The 22,303-nt window shown below is 37.1% G+C and overlaps 1 protein-coding gene across 2 annotated transcripts in view; it reads left to right on the top strand.

Moving 5' to 3' along the window:
- The window catches only part of LOC142663567 (pancreatic triacylglycerol lipase-like), a 40,363-nt gene extending 20,762 nt beyond the window's left edge, over positions 1-19,601 (top strand). For both annotated transcript variants that reach the window (XM_075842313.1, XM_075842314.1), the window contains exons 6-11: positions 12,103-12,211; positions 12,912-13,031; positions 14,412-14,531; positions 14,612-14,730; positions 16,414-16,545; positions 19,523-19,601. In XM_075842313.1, the coding sequence (XP_075698428.1) occupies positions 12,103-12,211; positions 12,912-13,031; positions 14,412-14,531; positions 14,612-14,730; positions 16,414-16,524 (579 nt within the window). In that variant the 3' untranslated portion in view covers positions 16,525-16,545; positions 19,523-19,601. The remainder of the gene's footprint in view (positions 1-12,102; positions 12,212-12,911; positions 13,032-14,411; positions 14,532-14,611; positions 14,731-16,413; positions 16,546-19,522) is intronic.
- Positions 19,602-22,303: the final 2,702 nt, after the last annotated feature.

Here is a 22,303-nt window from a genome sequence, read left to right as displayed (position 1 = left end):
AATGTCCAAATAATAACCCAATACAATATCCAAATAATAACCCAATACAGTGTCCAAATAATAACCTAATATAGTGTCCAAATAATAACCTAATACAGTGTCCAAATAATAACCTAATACAGTGTCCAAATAATAACCTAATACAGTGTCCAAATAGTAACCCAATACAGTGTCCAAATAATAACCTAATAAGGTGTTCAAATAATAACCTAATACAATGTCCAAATAATAACCCAATACAATGTCCAAATAATAACCCAATACAATGTCCAAATAATAACCCAATACAGTGTCCAAATAATAACACAATACAATGTCCAAATAATAACCTAATACAGTGTCCAAATAATAACCTAATACAGTGTCCAAATAGTAACCCAATACAGTGTCCAAATAATAACCTAATACAGTGTCCAAATAATAACCCAATACAATGTCCAAATAATAACCCAATACAATATCCAAATAATAACCCAATACATTGTCCAAATAATAACCTAATATAGTGTCCAAATAATAACCTAATACAGTGTCCAAATAATAACCTAATACAGTGTCCAAATAATAACCTAATACAGTGTCCAAATAGTAACCCAATACAGTGTCCAAATAATAACATAATAAGGTATCCAAATAATAACCTAATACAATGTCCAAATAATAACCCAATACAATGTCCAAATAATAACACAATACAATGTCCAAATAATAACCTAATACAGTGTCCAAATAATAACCTAATACAGTGTCCAAATAGTAACCCAATACAGTGTCTAAATAATAACCTAATACAATGTCCAAATAATAACCCAATACAGTGTCCAAATAATAACCCAATACAATGTCCAAATAATAACCCAATACAGTGTCCAAATAATAACCCAATACAGTGTCCAAATAATAACCTAATACAATGTCCAAATAATAACCTAATACAATGTCCAAATAATAACCTAATACAATGTCCAAATAATAACCTAATACAGTGTCCAAATAATAACCTAATAAAATGTCCAAATAATAACCCAATACAATGTCCAAATAATAACCTAATATAGTGTCCAAATAATAACCCAATGCAGTGTCCAAATAATAACCCAATACAGTGTCCAAATAATAACCTAATACAGTGTCCAAATAATAACCTAATATAGTGTCCAAATAATAACCCAATACAGTGTCCAAATAATAACCTAATACAATGTCCAAATAATAACCCAATACAGTGTCCAAATAATAACCTAATACAGTGTCCAAATAATAACCTAATACAGTGTCCAAATAATAACCTAATACAGTGTCCAAATAATAACCTAATACAATGGCCAAATAATAACCTAATACAGTGTCCAAATAATAACCTAATAAAATGTCCAAATAATAACCCAATACAATGTCCAAATAATAACCTAATATAGTGTCCAAATAATAACCCAATGCAGTGTCCAAATAATAACCCAATACAGTGTCCAAATAATAACCTAATACAGTGTCCAAATAATAACCTAATATAGTGTCCAAATAATAACCCAATACAGTGTCCAAATAATAACCTAATACAATGTCCAAATAATAACCCAATACAGTGTCCAAATAATAACCTAATACAGTGTCCAAATAATAACCTAATACAGTGTCCAAATAATAACCTAATACAGTGTCCAAATAATAACCTAATACAATGGCCAAATAATAACCTAATACAGTGTCCAAATAATAACCTAATAAAATGTCCAAATAATAACCCAATACAATGTCCAAATAATAACCTAATATAGTGTCCAAATAATAACCCAATGCAGTGTCCAAATAATAACCCAATACAGTGTCCAAATAATAACCTAATACAGTGTCCAAATAATAACCTAATATAGTGTCCAAATAATAACCCAATACAGTGTCCAAATAATAACCTAATACAATGTCCAAATAATAACCCAATACAATGTCCAAATAATAACCCAATACAGTGTCCAAATAATAACCTAATACAGTGTCCAAATAATAACCCAATGCAGTGTCCAAATAATAACCTAATACAGTGTCCAAATAATAACCTAATACAATGTCCAAATAATAACCCAATACAATGTCCAAATAATAACCTAATACAATGTCCAAATAATAACATAATACAGTGTCCAAATAATAACACAATACAATGTCCAAATAATAACCCAATACAGTGTCCAAATAATAACCTAATACAGTGTCCAAATAATAACCTAATACAGTGTCCAAATAATAACCCAATACAATGTCCAAATAATAACCTAATACAGTGTCCAAATAATAACCCAATACAATGTCCAAATAATAACCTAATACAATGTCCAAATAACAACCCAATACAATGTCCAAATAATAACCCAATACAATGTCCAAATAATAACCCAATACAATATCCAAATAATAACCCAATACAGTGTCCAAATAATAACCTAATATAGTGTCCAAATAATAACCTAATACAGTGTCCAAATAATAACCTAATACAGTGTCCAAATAATAACCTAATACAGTGTCCAAATAGTAACCCAATACAGTGTCCAAATAATAACCTAATAAGGTGTTCAAATAATAACCTAATACAATGTCCAAATAATAACCCAATACAATGTCCAAATAATAACCCAATACAATGTCCAAATAATAACCCAATACAGTGTCCAAATAATAACACAATACAATGTCCAAATAATAACCTAATACAGTGTCCAAATAATAACCTAATACAGTGTCCAAATAGTAACCCAATACAGTGTCCAAATAATAACCTAATACAGTGTCCAAATAATAACCCAATACAATGTCCAAATAATAACCCAATACAATATCCAAATAATAACCCAATACATTGTCCAAATAATAACCTAATATAGTGTCCAAATAATAACCTAATACAGTGTCCAAATAATAACCTAATACAGTGTCCAAATAATAACCTAATACAGTGTCCAAATAGTAACCCAATACAGTGTCCAAATAATAACCTAATAAGGTATCCAAATAATAACCTAATACAATGTCCAAATAATAACCCAATACAATGTCCAAATAATAACACAATACAATGTCCAAATAATAACCTAATACAGTGTCCAAATAATAACCTAATACAGTGTCCAAATAGTAACCCAATACAGTGTCTAAATAATAACCTAATACAATGTCCAAATAATAACCCAATACAGTGTCCAAATAATAACCCAATACAATGTCCAAATAATAACCCAATACAGTGTCCAAATAATAACCCAATACAGTGTCCAAATAATAACCTAATACAATGTCCAAGTAATAACCTAATACAATGTCCAAATAATAACCTAATACAATGTCCAAATAATAACCTAATACAGTGTCCAAATAATAACCTAATAAAATGTCCAAATAATAACCCAATACAATGTCCAAATAATAACCTAATATAGTGTCCAAATAATAACCCAATGCAGTGTCCAAATAATAACCCAATACAGTGTCCAAATAATAACCTAATACAGTGTCCAAATAATAACCTAATATAGTGTCCAAATAATAACCCAATACAGTGTCCAAATAATAACCTAATACAATGTCCAAATAATAACCCAATACAGTGTCCAAATAATAACCTAATACAGTGTCCAAATAATAACCTAATACAGTGTCCAAATAATAACCTAATACAGTGTCCAAATAATAACCTAATACAATGGCCAAATAATAACCTAATACAGTGTCCAAATAATAACCTAATAAAATGTCCAAATAATAACCCAATACAATGTCCAAATAATAACCTAATATAGTGTCCAAATAATAACCCAATGCAGTGTCCAAATAATAACCCAATACAGTGTCCAAATAATAACCTAATACAGTGTCCAAATAATAACCTAATATAGTGTCCAAATAATAACCCAATACAATGTCCAAATAATAACCCAATACAATGTCCAAATAATAACCCAATACAGTGTCCAAATAATAACCTAATACAGTGTCCAAATAATAACCCAATGCAGTGTCCAAATAATAACCCAATACAGTGTCCAAATAATAACCTAATACAGTGTCCAAATAATAACCTAATACAATGTCCAAATAATAACCCAATACAATGTCCAAATAATAACCTAATACAATGTCCAAATAATAACATAATACAGTGTCCAAATAATAACACAATACAATGTCCAAATAATAACCCAATACAGTGTCCAAATAATAACCCAATACAGTGTCCAAATAATAACCTAATACAATGTCCAAATAATAACCTAATACAATGTCCAAATAATAACCTAATACAATGTCCAAATAATAACCTAATACAGTGTCCAAATAATAACCTAATAAAATGTCCAAATAATAACCCAATACAATGTCCAAATAATAACCTAATATAGTGTCCAAATAATAACCCAATGCAGTGTCCAAATAATAACCCAATACAGTGTCCAAATAATAACCTAATACAGTGTCCAAATAATAACCTAATATAGTGTCCAAATAATAACCCAATACAGTGTCCAAATAATAACCTAATACAATGTCCAAATAATAACCCAATACAGTGTCCAAATAATAACCTAATACAGTGTCCAAATAATAACCTAATACAGTGTCCAAATAATAACCTAATACAGTGTCCAAATAATAACCTAATACAATGGCCAAATAATAACCTAATACAGTGTCCAAATAATAACCTAATAAAATGTCCAAATAATAACCCAATACAATGTCCAAATAATAACCTAATATAGTGTCCAAATAATAACCCAATGCAGTGTCCAAATAATAACCCAATACAGTGTCCAAATAATAACCTAATACAGTGTCCAAATAATAACCTAATATAGTGTCCAAATAATAACCCAATACAGTGTCCAAATAATAACCTAATACAATGTCCAAATAATAACCCAATACAATGTCCAAATAATAACCCAATACAGTGTACAAATAATAACCTAATACAGTGTCCAAATAATAACCCAATGCAGTGTCCAAATAATAACCCAATACAGTGTCCAAATAATAACCTAATACAGTGTCCAAATAATAACCTAATACAATGTCCAAATAATAACCCAATACAATGTCCAAATAATAACCTAATAAAATGTCCAAATAATAACATAATACAGTGTCCAAATAATAACACAATACAATGTCCAAATAATAACCCAATACAGTGTCCAAATAATAACCTAATACAGTGTCCAAATAATAACCTAATACAGTGTCCAAATAATAACCCAATACAATGTCCAAATAATAACCTAATACAGTGTCCAAATAATAACCCAATACAATGTCCAAATAATAACCTAATACAATGTCCAAATAACAACCCAATACAATGTCCAAATAATAACCCAATACAATGTCCAAATAATAACCCAATACAATATCCAAATAATAACCCAATACAGTGTCCAAATAATAACCTAATATAGTGTCCAAATAATAACCTAATACAGTGTCCAAATAATAACCTAATACAGTGTCCAAATAATAACCTAATACAGTGTCCAAATAGTAACCCAATACAGTGTCCAAATAATAACCTAATAAGGTGTTCAAATAATAACCTAATACAATGTCCAAATAATAACCCAATACAATGTCCAAATAATAACCCAATACAATGTCCAAATAATAACCCAATACAGTGTCCAAATAATAACACAATACAATGTCCAAATAATAACCTAATACAGTGTCCAAATAATAACCTAATACAGTGTCCAAATAGTAACCCAATACAGTGTCCAAATAATAACCTAATACAGTGTCCAAATAATAACCCAATACAATGTCCAAATAATAACCCAATACAATATCCAAATAATAACCCAATACATTGTCCAAATAATAACCTAATATAGTGTCCAAATAATAACCTAATACAGTGTCCAAATAATAACCTAATACAGTGTCCAAATAATAACCTAATACAGTGTCCAAATAGTAACCCAATACAGTGTCCAAATAATAACATAATAAGGTATCCAAATAATAACCTAATACAATGTCCAAATAATAACCCAATACAATGTCCAAATAATAACACAATACAATGTCCAAATAATAACCTAATACAGTGTCCAAATAATAACCTAATACAGTGTCCAAATAGTAACCCAATACAGTGTCTAAATAATAACCTAATACAATGTCCAAATAATAACCCAATACAGTGTCCAAATAATAACCCAATACAATGTCCAAATAATAACCCAATACAGTGTCCAAATAATAACCCAATACAGTGTCCAAATAATAACCTAATACAATGTCCAAATAATAACCTAATACAATGTCCAAATAATAACCTAATACAATGTCCAAATAATAACCTAATACAGTGTCCAAATAATAACCTAATAAAATGTCCAAATAATAACCCAATACAATGTCCAAATAATAACCTAATATAGTGTCCAAATAATAACCCAATGCAGTGTCCAAATAATAACCCAATACAGTGTCCAAATAATAACCTAATACAGTGTCCAAATAATAACCTAATATAGTGTCCAAATAATAACCCAATACAGTGTCCAAATAATAACCTAATACAATGTCCAAATAATAACCCAATACAGTGTCCAAATAATAACCTAATACAGTGTCCAAATAATAACCTAATACAGTGTCCAAATAATAACCTAATACAGTGTCCAAATAATAACCTAATACAATGGCCAAATAATAACCTAATACAGTGTCCAAATAATAACCTAATAAAATGTCCAAATAATAACCCAATACAATGTCCAAATAATAACCTAATATAGTGTCCAAATAATAACCCAATGCAGTGTCCAAATAATAACCCAATACAGTGTCCAAATAATAACCTAATACAGTGTCCAAATAATAACCTAATATAGTGTCCAAATAATAACCCAATACAGTGTCCAAATAATAACCTAATACAATGTCCAAATAATAACCCAATACAGTGTCCAAATAATAACCTAATACAGTGTCCAAATAATAACCTAATACAGTGTCCAAATAATAACCTAATACAGTGTCCAAATAATAACCTAATACAATGGCCAAATAATAACCTAATACAGTGTCCAAATAATAACCTAATAAAATGTCCAAATAATAACCCAATACAATGTCCAAATAATAACCTAATATAGTGTCCAAATAATAACCCAATGCAGTGTCCAAATAATAACCCAATACAGTGTCCAAATAATAACCTAATACAGTGTCCAAATAATAACCTAATATAGTGTCCAAATAATAACCCAATACAGTGTCCAAATAATAACCTAATACAATGTCCAAATAATAACCCAATACAATGTCCAAATAATAACCCAATACAGTGTCCAAATAATAACCTAATACAGTGTCCAAATAATAACCCAATGCAGTGTCCAAATAATAACCTAATACAGTGTCCAAATAATAACCTAATACAATGTCCAAATAATAACCCAATACAATGTCCAAATAATAACCTAATACAATGTCCAAATAATAACATAATACAGTGTCCAAATAATAACACAATACAATGTCCAAATAATAACCCAATACAGTGTCCAAATAATAACCTAATACAGTGTCCAAATAATAACCTAATACAGTGTCCAAATAATAACCCAATACAATGTCCAAATAATAACCTAATACAGTGTCCAAATAATAACCCAATACAATGTCCAAATAATAACCTAATACAATGTCCAAATAACAACCCAATACAATGTCCAAATAATAACCCAATACAATGTCCAAATAATAACCCAATACAATATCCAAATAATAACCCAATACAGTGTCCAAATAATAACCTAATATAGTGTCCAAATAATAACCTAATACAGTGTCCAAATAATAACCTAATACAGTGTCCAAATAATAACCTAATACAGTGTCCAAATAGTAACCCAATACAGTGTCCAAATAATAACCTAATAAGGTGTTCAAATAATAACCTAATACAATGTCCAAATAATAACCCAATACAATGTCCAAATAATAACCCAATACAATGTCCAAATAATAACCCAATACAGTGTCCAAATAATAACACAATACAATGTCCAAATAATAACCTAATACAGTGTCCAAATAATAACCTAATACAGTGTCCAAATAGTAACCCAATACAGTGTCCAAATAATAACCTAATACAGTGTCCAAATAATAACCCAATACAATGTCCAAATAATAACCCAATACAATATCCAAATAATAACCCAATACATTGTCCAAATAATAACCTAATATAGTGTCCAAATAATAACCTAATACAGTGTCCAAATAATAACCTAATACAGTGTCCAAATAATAACCTAATACAGTGTCCAAATAGTAACCCAATACAGTGTCCAAATAATAACCTAATAAGGTATCCAAATAATAACCTAATACAATGTCCAAATAATAACCCAATACAATGTCCAAATAATAACACAATACAATGTCCAAATAATAACCTAATACAGTGTCCAAATAATAACCTAATACAGTGTCCAAATAGTAACCCAATACAGTGTCTAAATAATAACCTAATACAATGTCCAAATAATAACCCAATACAGTGTCCAAATAATAACCCAATACAATGTCCAAATAATAACCCAATACAGTGTCCAAATAATAACCCAATACAGTGTCCAAATAATAACCTAATACAATGTCCAAGTAATAACCTAATACAATGTCCAAATAATAACCTAATACAATGTCCAAATAATAACCTAATACAGTGTCCAAATAATAACCTAATAAAATGTCCAAATAATAACCCAATACAATGTCCAAATAATAACCTAATATAGTGTCCAAATAATAACCCAATGCAGTGTCCAAATAATAACCCAATACAGTGTCCAAATAATAACCTAATACAGTGTCCAAATAATAACCTAATATAGTGTCCAAATAATAACCCAATACAGTGTCCAAATAATAACCTAATACAATGTCCAAATAATAACCCAATACAGTGTCCAAATAATAACCTAATACAGTGTCCAAATAATAACCTAATACAGTGTCCAAATAATAACCTAATACAGTGTCCAAATAATAACCTAATACAATGGCCAAATAATAACCTAATACAGTGTCCAAATAATAACCTAATAAAATGTCCAAATAATAACCCAATACAATGTCCAAATAATAACCTAATATAGTGTCCAAATAATAACCCAATGCAGTGTCCAAATAATAACCCAATACAGTGTCCAAATAATAACCTAATACAGTGTCCAAATAATAACCTAATATAGTGTCCAAATAATAACCCAATACAATGTCCAAATAATAACCCAATACAATGTCCAAATAATAACCCAATACAGTGTCCAAATAATAACCTAATACAGTGTCCAAATAATAACCCAATGCAGTGTCCAAATAATAACCCAATACAGTGTCCAAATAATAACCTAATACAGTGTCCAAATAATAACCTAATACAATGTCCAAATAATAACCCAATACAATGTCCAAATAATAACCTAATACAGTGTCCAAATAATAACCCAATACAATGTCCAAATAATAACCTAATACAGTGTCCAAATAATAACATAATACAGTGTCCAAATAATAACACAATACAATGTCCAAATAATAACCCAATACAGTGTCCAAATAATAACCTAATACAGTGTCCAAATAATAACCTAATACAGTGTCCAAATAATAACCCAATACAATGTCCAAATAATAACCTAATACAGTGTCCAAATAATAACCCAATACAATGTCCAAATAATAACCTAATACAATGTCCAAATAACAACCCAATACAATGTCCAAATAATAACCCAATACAATGTCCAAATAATAACCCAATACAGTGTCCAAATAATAACCCAATACAGTGTCCAAATAATAACCCAATACAGTGTCCAAATAATAACCTAATACAATGTCCAAATAATAACCCAATACAGTGTCCAAATAATAACCCAATACAGTGTCCAAATAATAACCCAATACAGTGTCCAAATAATAACCCAATACAGTGTCCAAATAATAACCCAATACAGTGTCCAAATAATAACCCAATACAGTGTCCAAATAATAACCTAATACAGTGTCCAAATAATAACCTAATACAGTGTCCAAATAATAACACAATACAATGTCCAAATAATAACCTAATACAGTGTCCAAATAATAACCTAATACAGTGTCCAAATAATAACCCAATACAGTGTCCAAATAATAACCTAATACAGTGTCCAAATAATAACCCAATACAGTGTGCAAATAATAACCTAATACAGTGTCCAAATAATAACCCAATACAATGTCCAAATAATAACCCAATACAGTGTCCAAATAATAACCTAATAGTGTCCAAATAATAACACAATACAATGTCCAAATAATAACCTAATACAGTGTCCAAATAATAACCTAATACAGTGTCCAAATAATAACCCAATACAGTGTCCAAATAATAACCTAATACAGTGTCCAAATAATAACCCAATACAGTGTCCAAATAATAACCTAATACAATGTCCAAATAATAACCCAATACAGTGTCCAAATAATAACCCAATACAGTGTCCAAATAATAACCCAATACAGTGTCCAAATAATAACCCAATACAGTGTCCAAATAATAACCCAATACAGTGTCCAAATAATAACCCAATACAGTGTCCAAATAATAACCCAATACAGTGTCCAAATAATAACCCAATACAGTGTCCAAATAATAACCCAATACAGTGTCCAAATAATAACCCAATACAGTGTCCAAATAATAACCCAATACAGTGTCCAAATAATAACCCAATACAGTGTCCAAATAATAACCCAATACAGTGTCCAAATAATAACCCAATACAGTGTCCAAATAATAACCCAATACAGTGTCCAAATAATAACCCAATACAGTGTCCAAATAATAACCCAATACAGTGTCCAAATAATAACCCAATACAGTGTCCAAATAATAACCCAATACAGTGTCCAAATAATAACCCAATACAGTGTCCAAATAATAACCCAATACAGTGTCCAAATAATAACCCAATACAGTGTCCAAATAATAACCCAATACAGTGTCCAAATAATAACCCAATACAGTGTCCAAATAATAACCCAATACAGTGTCCAAATAATAACCTAATACAGTGTCCAAATAATAACCTAATACAGTGTCCAAATAATAACACAATACAATGTCCAAATAATAACCTAATACAGTGTCCAAATAATAACCTAATACAGTGTCCAAATAATAACCCAATACAGTGTCCAAATAATAACCTAATACAGTGTCCAAATAATAACCCAATACAGTGTGCAAATAATAACCTAATACAGTGTCCAAATAATAACCCAATACAATGTCCAAATAATAACCCAATACAGTGTCCAAATAATAACCTAATAGTGTCCAAATAATAACACAATACAATGTCCAAATAATAACCTAATACAGTGTCCAAATAATAACCTAATACAGTGTCCAAATAATAACCCAATACAGTGTCCAAATAATAACCTAATACAGTGTCCAAATAATAACCCAATACAGTGTCCAAATAATAACCTAATACAATGTCCAAATAATAACCCAATACAGTGTCCAAATAATAACCCAATACAGTGTCCAAATAATAACCCAATACAGTGTCCAAATAATAACCCAATACAGTGTCCAAATAATAACCCAATACAGTGTCCAAATAATAACCCAATACAGTGTCCAAATAATAACCCAATACAGTGTCCAAATAATAACCCAATACAGTGTCCAAATAATAACCCAATACAGTGTCCAAATAATAACCCAATACAGTGTCCAAATAATAACCCAATACAATGTCCAAATAATAACCCAATACAGTGTCCAAATAATAACCCAATACAGTGTCCAAATAATAACCCAATACAGTGTCCAAATAATAACCCAATACAGTGTCCAAATAATAACCCAATACAGTGTCCAAATAATAACCCAATACAGTGTCCAAATAATAACCCAATACAGTGTCCAAATAATAACAGGAATATCGATCCGCAGACTTTCTTCCTCCTTCTTCCATGCTGCTCTTGTTTTATAGAAAGTTTCTCCCTTTTTTACTGTTTTTCTAGAAAAATTTTGGCTATGCTCCTGCGAAAGTCCATCTGATTGGCCACAGCCTGGGCGCACACACCGCTGCAGAGGCTGGAAAGAGGAAGGCAGGCATCGGCAGGATTACAGGTCAGGGAGGCAGCATCTGGGGGCAACACAGTGAGGACGCTGGGTGGAAATATTACATCCAGATACTGTCACATCATGTCTTATACTCCAGTCACATCCAGAGCTGCATTCACAATTCTACTGTCACATCATGTCTTATACTCCAGTCACATTCAGACCTGCACTTACAATTCTTCTGTCAAATCATGTCTTATACTCTAGTCACATGCATACCTGCATTCACAATCTTGCTGTTACAGCGTGTCCTATACTCCAGTCACATCTAGAGCTGCATTCACAATCTTGCTGTTACATCGTGTCTTATACTCCAGTCACATCTAGAGCTGCATTCACAATCTTGCAGTTACATCGTGTCCTATACTCCAGTCACATCTAGAGCTGCATTCACAATCTTGCTGTTACATCGTGTCTTATACTCCAGTCACATCTAAAGCTGCATTCACAATATTGCAGTTACATCGTGTCCTATACTCCAGTCACATCTAGAGCTGCATTCACAATCTTTCTGTTACATCGTGTCTTATACTCCAGTCACATCCATCTTTTTAGTCACAGTTCTGTTGATACCTGTTACTGTAGAGCAATGCATTGTGGGAGCTCAGATGACTGCGGAGTGGAGATCCCGCAGACCCCTGGTTGCCCTGTAAGTGCCGTAGTACTGGTGCGGTATTGGGGTCTGTAATTATAAATCCTTCCCCAGGTCTGGACCCCGCTGAACCCTACTTTCAGAACACACCCACAGAGGTCCGGCTGGATACCTCCGATGCTAAGCTCGTCGATGTCATTCACACAGATGCCGGCCCTCTGGTTCCCTCCCTGGGTCAGTACCTCAAGCCTCAAAATGTATCTAAGCCTCTAAATGTATCTACGCCTCTGAGGCTGGGTTCACACGTGGCGGAATTTCACTTAAATTCCGCTGCGGACACTCCGCAGCGTTAATCCGCAGCGGAGCCGTTTGTCCATTGACTTACACTTTAATTTAGCAGTGTTCGTTTACACGATGCGTAAAATTCCGCTGCGGAGCATAGGCTGCGGAGCGGAATTTGGTGTCCGCAGCATGCTCTGTCTGTTGCGGAGCAGTGGCGGACTCATGGCGGAATTTCTCCATTGACTTCAATGGAGATTCTAAGTTCCGCAATGAAGTCCGCAGCTGTCATGCACATGTTATGTGTGCTGCGGATGCGTCTTGCTTTTTTGCCATGACATTTCTTCATTCTGGCTGGACCTATGTATTTCTAGGTCTACAGCCAGACTGAGGAAGTCAATGGGGCTCCCGTAATGACGGGAGCGTTGCTAGGAGACGTCAGTAAATAGTCACTGTCCAGGGTGCTGAAAGAGTTAAGCGATCGGCAGTAACTGTTTCTGCACCCTGGACAGTGACTACCGATCCCAATATACAGCAACCTGTAAAAAAAAATGAAGTTCGTACTTACCGAGAACTCCCTGCTTCTGTCTCCAGTCCGGCCTCCCAGGATGACGTTTCAGTCTAAGTGACGGCTGCAGCCAATCACAGGCTAATAACAGGCTGCAGCGGTCACATGGACTGGCGCGTCATCCAGGGAGGTCGGGCTGGATGCCGAAGGAGGGACGCGTCACCAAGACAACGGCCGGTAAGTATGAAATTCGTTTACTTTCACTAGGGAAAGTGCTGTCCCTTCTCTCTATGCTGCACTGATAGGGAGAAGGGAAGCACTTTTCCCGCAGTCCGCAGCAGCTAGTCCGCATCAATTTTCTGCACATTTTGTGCAGATCCGCAGCCGTAATCCGCAACCCGGATTAGGTGCAGCATTGATGCGGACAGTTGCGGAGGAAATCCGCCACGTGTGGTCATGCCCTGATTGTATCTAATCCTGCGATTGTATCTAAGCCTCTGTTTGTGTCTAATCCTCTGATTGTATTGAAGCCTGTGATTATTTCTAAGCCCTCTACTGTATTTAAACATCAAAAAGTATCCAACCCTCTAAGTGTCTTAATGTATTAAAGTCTATGGATTGTATCTAAGCCTCTGATTGTATCTAAGCCTCTGATTATATCTAAGCCCTGATTATATCTATGCCCGATTGGATTTAAGCCCCTGATTGGATTTAAGCCTTCGATTGTATCTAGGTTTATAATTGTACCTAAGCTTGTGATTGAATCTAAGTCACTAATTGTATCTAAGTTTACGATTGTATCTAAGCTTCTTATATGTGTCTTTCAGGATTTGGAATGAGCCAAATCATTGGTCACCTGGACTTCTTCCCTAATGGTGGTGTCCACATGCCCGGATGTCCTCAGAACGTACAAATCCCTAATGTCAACGTGGAGGATATCTGGAGCGGTAAATACTGCGCAGACGTTACACGCCGCCGGTAGACCCCCTACATGTGTAACCCTTTCATGTCTGGATTTTCCCTGCAGGAGTCGTGAACTTTGTCACATGCAACCACATGAGAGCCATCAAGTACTACACCGACAGCATCACCAACTCCAACACCTTCGCCAGCTACCCCTGCTCCAACTGGAATACCTATCAGGCTGTAAGTCTGTACAGGGCTCTATAAGCATCAGCCTCTAGTGCCACAGCTGTGGAGTCCTGTCTCCCGGAGGGGTCAATCTTAGGGCTTTATAGAAAGACAAGGAACTGAGAAGTCTCCAACCAAGTGCCAGGTGTAAATCATAATGAGATTAGAAAGCTAATAATCTTATCATTGATGATTAGTTTCACTAATAATTCATAGTGCAGCTCGTATTATACTCTAGAGCTGCACTCAACATTCTGCAGGCATCACAACTAAAATACCCCAGCATTGCTTGGTTTTTTAGTGACTGCAAAGAGCTTGCTGTAGTAACAATACTCTATCATCTGATGTAAAAAAAAAACCTGCCCCCCTGCATTATAGGAGCTCAGCTAATTTGTTAGAAGGGTATCTGTCTACGTTTCTGACTGTTTCCAATAAAAACCAGCAGAATAGTGAGTGCAGCTCTGGAGTATAATACAAGATATAACTCAGGATCAGTACAGGATGAGTAATGTAATGTATGTACACAGTGTCTCCACCAGCAGAATAATGAGTGCAGCTCTGGAGTATAATACAGGATGTTAACTCAGGATCAGAACAGGATAAGTAATGTAATGTATGTACACAGTGACTCCACCAGCAGAATAGTGAGCGCAGCTCTGGCGTATAATACAGGATGTAACTCAGGATCAGTACAGGATAAGTAATGTAATGTATGTACACAGTGACTCCACCAGCAGAATAGTGAGTGCAGCTCTGGCGTATAATACAGGATATAACTCAGGATCAGTACAGGATAAGTAATGTATGTACACAGTGACTCCACCAGCAGACTAGTGAGTGCAGCTCTGGGGTATAATACAGGATCTAACTCAGGATCAGTACAGGATAAGTAATGTATGTACACAGTGAATCCACCAGCAGAATAGTGAGTGCAGCTCTGCAGTATAATACAGGCTATAACTCAGGATCAGTACAGGATAAGTAATGTAATGTATGTACACAGTGACTCCACCAGCAGAATAGCGAGAGCAGCTCTGGAGTATAATACAGGATATAACTCAGGATCAGTACAGGATAAGTAATGTAATGTATGTACACAGTGACTCCACCAGCAGAATAGTGAGTGCAGCTCTGGAGTATAATACAGGGTATAACTCAGGATCAGTACAGGATAAGTAATGTATGTACACAGTGACTCCACCAGCAGAATAGTGAGTGCAGCTCTGGAGTATAATACAGGATATAACTCAGGATCAGTACAGGATAAGTAATGTAATGTATGTACACAGTGACTCCACCAGCAGAATAGTGAGTGCAGCTCTGGAGTATAATACAGGATGTAACTCAGGATCAGTACAGGATAAGTAATGTAATGTATGTACACAGTGACTCCACCAGCAGAATAGTGAGTGCAGCTCTGGAGTATAATACAGGATGTAACTCAGGATCAGTACAGGATAAGTAATGTAATGTATGTACACAGTGACTCCACCAGCAGAATAGTGAGTGCAGCTCTGGAGTATAATACAGGATGTAACTCAGGATCAGTACAGGATAAGTAATGTAATGTATGTACAGTGACTCCACCAGCAGAATAGTATACAGTTACTGTATGTAGCACACACGTTAAGAATAATTCACTGAGCCATTCATGTATGAAATACGCTTATTAATATCATGTAATCTTCCATATTTCAGGGCACCTGCAGATCCTGCCCAAGTTCCGGATGTCCAAAGATGGGTCACTATGCTGATACTTACAGTGGTGTTACCGCTTCCAGCCAAACCTTTTATCTGGTCACCCCATAATCACTCACAGCCTAATCAATGGTAAATAATAAATGGACAAGGGAATTTGTAGTACAGGTTGTCCTCCAATAGAATACATTTAGGTCCTCCAGTAGAGGAAGGAATGGGTCTTCAGAAGATGTTGAGGCTTCTCCTTTAATAAGGCAGGATGTGGTACCCTAGTAGGAGCAGATATTGGTTCTTCAGTAGTGACTAAGGTTAGTTGTCCAGCAGGCGCCGGTGCTGTCCCTGCTGTAGCGGCAAAGACAAGTCATTTATAAGACGGTGACGTGTTTATAAATAGGGGCACGATTTAGTCCTCCAGTTGGGATAGGGATTGTCCTCCAAGGCAAGGACCAGTTCTTCAAAAAAGACAGGGGCTTGTTCCCCATTGGAGGTGGGGCCGGTCTTTCCAGTAGAGATAGGAAGTATTCTTCCGGAAGCCATGATCTCCTCCTGCAGTACTGGCAGGGTCTGGCACTCCATTAGAGCCAGTGTTAAATTCTTATATAGGGGACAGGGACTCGAGTGGAGCAGGGACTAATCCGTCAGCCAAGGACTGTTTTTGCAGTAAAGGAAAAGTCTGATTCTCCAGTTGTGCAGTGCTTGTCTTCAAGGCAGGAGTTGTTCTTGAAATAGCAGCAAAGACCAGTTCTATGCTAGAGAAAGTGTCTGGTTTTCTAGTTGGTGCAGGGACTGCTCATCCGGTAGACAGAGCTTGTCCTCCAGTAGAGAGCATGTTAAAAGGTTGTTTTTTCTATAGAGACAGAGGTTGGTTATCCAGAAAGGGCAAAGTGATCTAGTGATCCAGTAGGGACAGAGGCTTTCCCTCTGGTAGAGGAAGGGACTAGTCCTCCAGCATAGACAAGGTTTGTTCTTGAATAAAAATAGGATCTAGTTCTCTATTAGAGCTACTGTTTATTCCTTGAATAAGGGGAGGGGTTGTCCCCCAGTTGGAACAAAAACTTCCTCTTCACTAGAAGCTGGAATTGCTACTCCATTCGAGTTAGGCTCTGTTCCTGGAGTTGGTGCAGGGGCTGGTCCTTTAGTAGAGATGGTGGATCGTCCTTTAGTAGGGACTGGGTTTTCCTGGAGTCAGTGCAGGAGCTGGTCCTATCATAGGGGAAGGGGCTTGTCCTCCAGTAGAAGTAGTGGCTGGTCCTTCAGTAGAGTAAGGGACTGGTCCTTCTTTATTGGTCGTGGCTTGTCCTCCAGTAAAGGAAGTGGCTGGTCCTCCAGTAGTAGTAGTGGCTGGTACTCCAGTAGAGGAAGGGTCTGGGCCTCCACTCGAGCAAGAGGCTCTTCCTCCAGTAAAGTGAGGTGCTAGTCCTCCAGTATCAGAAGGGGATGGTCCTTCAATACAGGAAGTGGTTGGTCCTCCTGTAGTAGTAGCATCTGGACCTTCACTAGAGGCAGGATTTGGTACTCCAAGAGAGCTAGAGTCTGTTCCTAGAGTTGGTGCAGGGACTGGTCCTTCAGTAGAGGAAGGGGCTGGGCCTACAGTAGAGGTAGTAGCTGATCCACCAGTAGATTAAATTGGCTGGTCCTCCAGTAATAGTAGAGGCTTGTCCTTCACTAGTGGCAGAATTTGGTACTCCAATGGAGCGAGGGTCTGTCCCTAGTGTTTGGTGCAGGGACTGGTCCTCCAGTAGAAAAACTGGGCTGGTCCTTCAGTAGAGGTGGTAACTGACACACCAATAGAGGGAGTAGTTGGTCCTCCAGTAGTAGTGGCTGGTCCTTCAGTAGAGGAAGGGACTGGTCCTCCAGTAGAGAAATGGGGCAAGTCCTCCAGTTGAGTTAGTGGCTAATCCTCCAGTAGAGGTAGTGGCTGGTCCTCCATTAGAGGTAGTGGCTGGTCCTTCATTAGAGGGAGTGGCTGGTCCTCCATTAGAGGAAGGGGCTGGTTCTCCATTAGAGGTAGTGGCTGGTCCTCCATTAGAGGTAGTGGCTGGTCTTTCATTAGAGGTAGTGGCTGTTCCTCCATTAGAGGTAGTGGCTGGTCCTCCATTAGAGGTAGTGACTGGTCCTTCATTAGAGGTAGTGGCTGGTCCTTCATTAGAGGTAGTGGCTGGTCCTTCATTAGAGGAAGGGACTGTTTCTCCATTAGAGGTGGTGGCTGGTCCTTCATTAGAGGTAGTGGCTGGTCCTTCATTAGAGGTAGTAGCTGGTCTTTCAGTAGAGTCCGGGTTTTGTACTCCATTAGAGGTAGTGGCTGGTCCTCCATTAGAGGTAGTGGCTGGGCCTTCATTAGAGGTAGTGGCTGGTCTTTCATTAGAGGTAGTGGCTGGTCCTTCATTAGAGGTAGTGGCTGGTCCTTCATTAGAGGTAGTGGCTGGTCCTTCATTAGAGGAAGGGACTGTTTGTCCATTAGAGGTGGTGGCTGGTCCTTCATTAGAGGTAGTAGCTGGTCTTTCAGTAGAGTCCGGGTTTTGTACTCCATTAGAGGTAGTGGCTAGTCCTTCATTAGAGGTAGTAGCTGGTCCTTCATTAGAGGTAGTGGCTGGTCCTTCATTAGAGGAAGGGACTGTTTCTCCATTAGAGGTGGTGGCTGGTCCTTCATTAGAGGTAGTAGCTGGTCTTTCAGTAGAGTCCGGGTTTTGTACTCCATTAGAGGTAGTGGCTGGTCCTCCATTAGAGGTAGTGGCTGGGCCTTCATTAGAGGTAGTGGCTGGTCCTTCATTAGAGGTAGTGGCTGGTCTTTCCGTAGAGTCCGGTTTTTGTACTCCATTAGAGCTAGAGTTGGTGTAGGGGCTGGTCCTCCAAGAGAGGGTGTGGCTGGTCCATCAGTAGAGACAGAGTCTACTCCTCCATTAGAGCTGGGGGTCTAGTCCTTGAAAGGCGGAGGAACTGGTTTCCCATTAGAGGGAGGTTAATAAAGTATAAGAAGTTCTTGAACAGATGGATTCATAGTGATTAGCATATTTCAGGCTTTTTGGTTAAAGGCCTCTAGAACGGCAGAGCTCCTAGTATAGTTGTGTTACATTATATTAGTAGATTTCCTTCTTTCATCTTCTTCTAGGTTATGAGCTCGTGATCACAGACCCGGCTCCAGGTCCATCATGGTCGGGATACTCTAAACTATCAATAAAAGCCGCACTTTTCAATCACTCGTCTGTGTCCAGTTCTTCTGTCTATTGTGTCTCACAGGAGGTGGAATCAGTCACTGGGGTGGTAATGAGGAGACCAATCTAATATAATGCAGTTTACATAGGTGGTTCCTGACTTTTACCTTGGTATACACGCCCCAGTAACGTACAGAAAATACAGTCGCCCCACAGTAACTAAAGATGTTTCCTATGTATGTTCTCAATATGAGACTATACGGAGATCTTCTAATATCCAACATGTCCGCACCTCCTTATGTCCCGGCTATTTGTCTCTCAGATTACAGCCCCTGTTTGGTGACGTATTGTAGGGTTCTCCCAGTCTTGAGATGAATGCTGGGAACGTCATATATTATTATGTATTTACTTATATAGCGCCGCACAACTTCCTTACCGCTTTACATGGCATAATATTGTGATAACATTGTAACAGTTACTGAAGTGAAACAATGTTTACAAGACTCATTAGGAAGGAGCTCTGCCCATAGGAGGAATAGAACGTAGATACTAGAGGTCAGGAGACGGATGGAGCAGCTCTAGTCGTGTCCGGTCGGGGCAGTGTTGGCGGACTATGTAGGTCGGGTTAGACGCTTGTTTGAAGTGGTGAGTTTTTAGTGAGTGTTTAAAAGTTTGTAACGTCCCATGGAATGTGGGTCCAAAATCCAGAAGAGAGTGCGAGGAGTTGATGAAGACGGTGGAGAGGAGGTTGTCACTGGCAGAGGGAGGTCGTGTGCGGAGTGGTATCTGTGGATTAGGGAAGAAATGTAGGACGGGGCAGAATTGGACAGAGCTTTGTATGTTAGGTAATAGATATTGGATTTAATGTGTGTTGGTCAGTGGAGGGACTGATGGAGGAGAGGACAAGAGAGAACAGGGAGGAGATGTAGATGAGGGGTGCAGCAAAGTTAAAGAGACTATCCATTATAAGAGGGGGTTTAGGACCCTCATCTCTGGTGGAGAGCGGTTACATAGAGCGTCTCTCTCTGGAGGACCCGTCCTGTCCTGTATTACGCAGACACATTGATATGAGTGGACACTGTGTGGTGGCGCTGCAGGGAAATGAAATACATAAAGGGGCCCTCTACGTAACCCTCCACTCAATAGCCTGAACTTAGGAACGGGGTTACGTTCTAACACATTGTTCCGGCTGTTTATGAAACAGATGATAATTAAAGTCCAGGACCCCTTTAAGTCGGCTGCAGATATTAAACAGAAGTCGTGCATAACAAACGTCTCCCAGCGTTACAGCCGTTTAATATGTCTGAGCGAACGCAGAAAGTATCAGCTGTAGAATGGGAGAGACGCTGGATTACTTCTACCCATTCACCACTCAACATTACGTGTTCTTGGACTTAATCGCTGAGGAACAATCATGAAAATGCATCTGTACAAATTTTGATTAGAGGGGAAAGTCGACCAATAAATGGACGGAACTGCTGCCCAAATCAAACATCTTTCAAGAGTTCATCCAGTCCTGAAGAACAAAGCTTAAAGTGAATAACTTCAGAGAAACATGGTGCAATTAGTCTGCCTGCAGCCACCACTAGGGGGAGCTCACTACATACAGATATTTACAGCTCCCATAGAATTATATGATAAGATTCTGCAGCCGGCACCCACCACTAGGGGGAGCTCACTACATACAGATATTTACAGCTCCCATAGAGTTACATGATAACATTCTGCAGCATGCAGCCACCACTAGGAGGAGCTCACTACATACAGATATATACAGCTCCCATAGAGTTACATGATAAGATTCTACTGCCTGCAGCCACCACTTCACTACATACAGATATATAAAGCTCCCATAGAGTTACATGATAAGATTCTGCAGCCTGCAGCCACCACTAGGGGGAGCTCACTACATACAGATATATAAAGCTCCCATAGAGTTACATGATAACATTCTGCAGCATGCAGCCACCACTAGGAGGAGCTCACTACATACAGATATATACAGCTCCCATAGAGTTACATGATAAGATTCTACTGCCTGCAGCCACCACTTCACTACATACAGATATATAAAGCTCCCATAGAGTTACATGATAAGATTCTGCAGCCTGCAGCCACCACTAGGGGGAGCTCACTACATACAGATATATAAAGCTCCCATAGAGTTACATGATAAGACTCTGCAGCCACCACTAAGGGGGGGGGGGGGGCTCACTACATACAGATATTTACAGATCCCACAGAGTTACATGATCACATTCTGCTGCCACCACTAGGGGGAGCTCACTACTTACAGATATATAAAGCTCCCATAGAGTTACATGATGAGATTCTGCTGCCTGCAGCCACCACTAGGGGGAGCTCACTACATACAGATATTTACAGATCCCATAGAGTTACATGATAACATTGTGCCACCTGTAGCCACCACTAGGGGAGCTCGCTACATACAGATATATACAGCTCCCATAGAGTTACATGATAACATTCTGCAGCATGCAGCCACCACTAGGGGAAGCTCACTACATACAGGTATATAAAGTGCCCATAGAGTTACATGATAACATTCTACTGCCTGCAGCCACCACTAGGGGGAGCTCACTACGTACAGATATATACAGTGTGGCATCTCCTTCACTGCTCCATTATCTTCTTAGATCTGGATGTTTCCATCACTTAGAATCTCTGAATATCTGATATTAATGATACTCCTATGGGCTTGAATTGGACCGTAATGC

The sequence above is a fragment of the Rhinoderma darwinii genome, chromosome 11 (assembly GCF_050947455.1).
Source record: "Rhinoderma darwinii isolate aRhiDar2 chromosome 11, aRhiDar2.hap1, whole genome shotgun sequence".
Lineage (NCBI taxonomy): Eukaryota > Metazoa > Chordata > Amphibia > Anura > Rhinodermatidae > Rhinoderma > Rhinoderma darwinii.
Note: the sequence above shows the minus strand (reverse complement) of the source record. Positions and strands in the feature narration are given on the sequence as shown.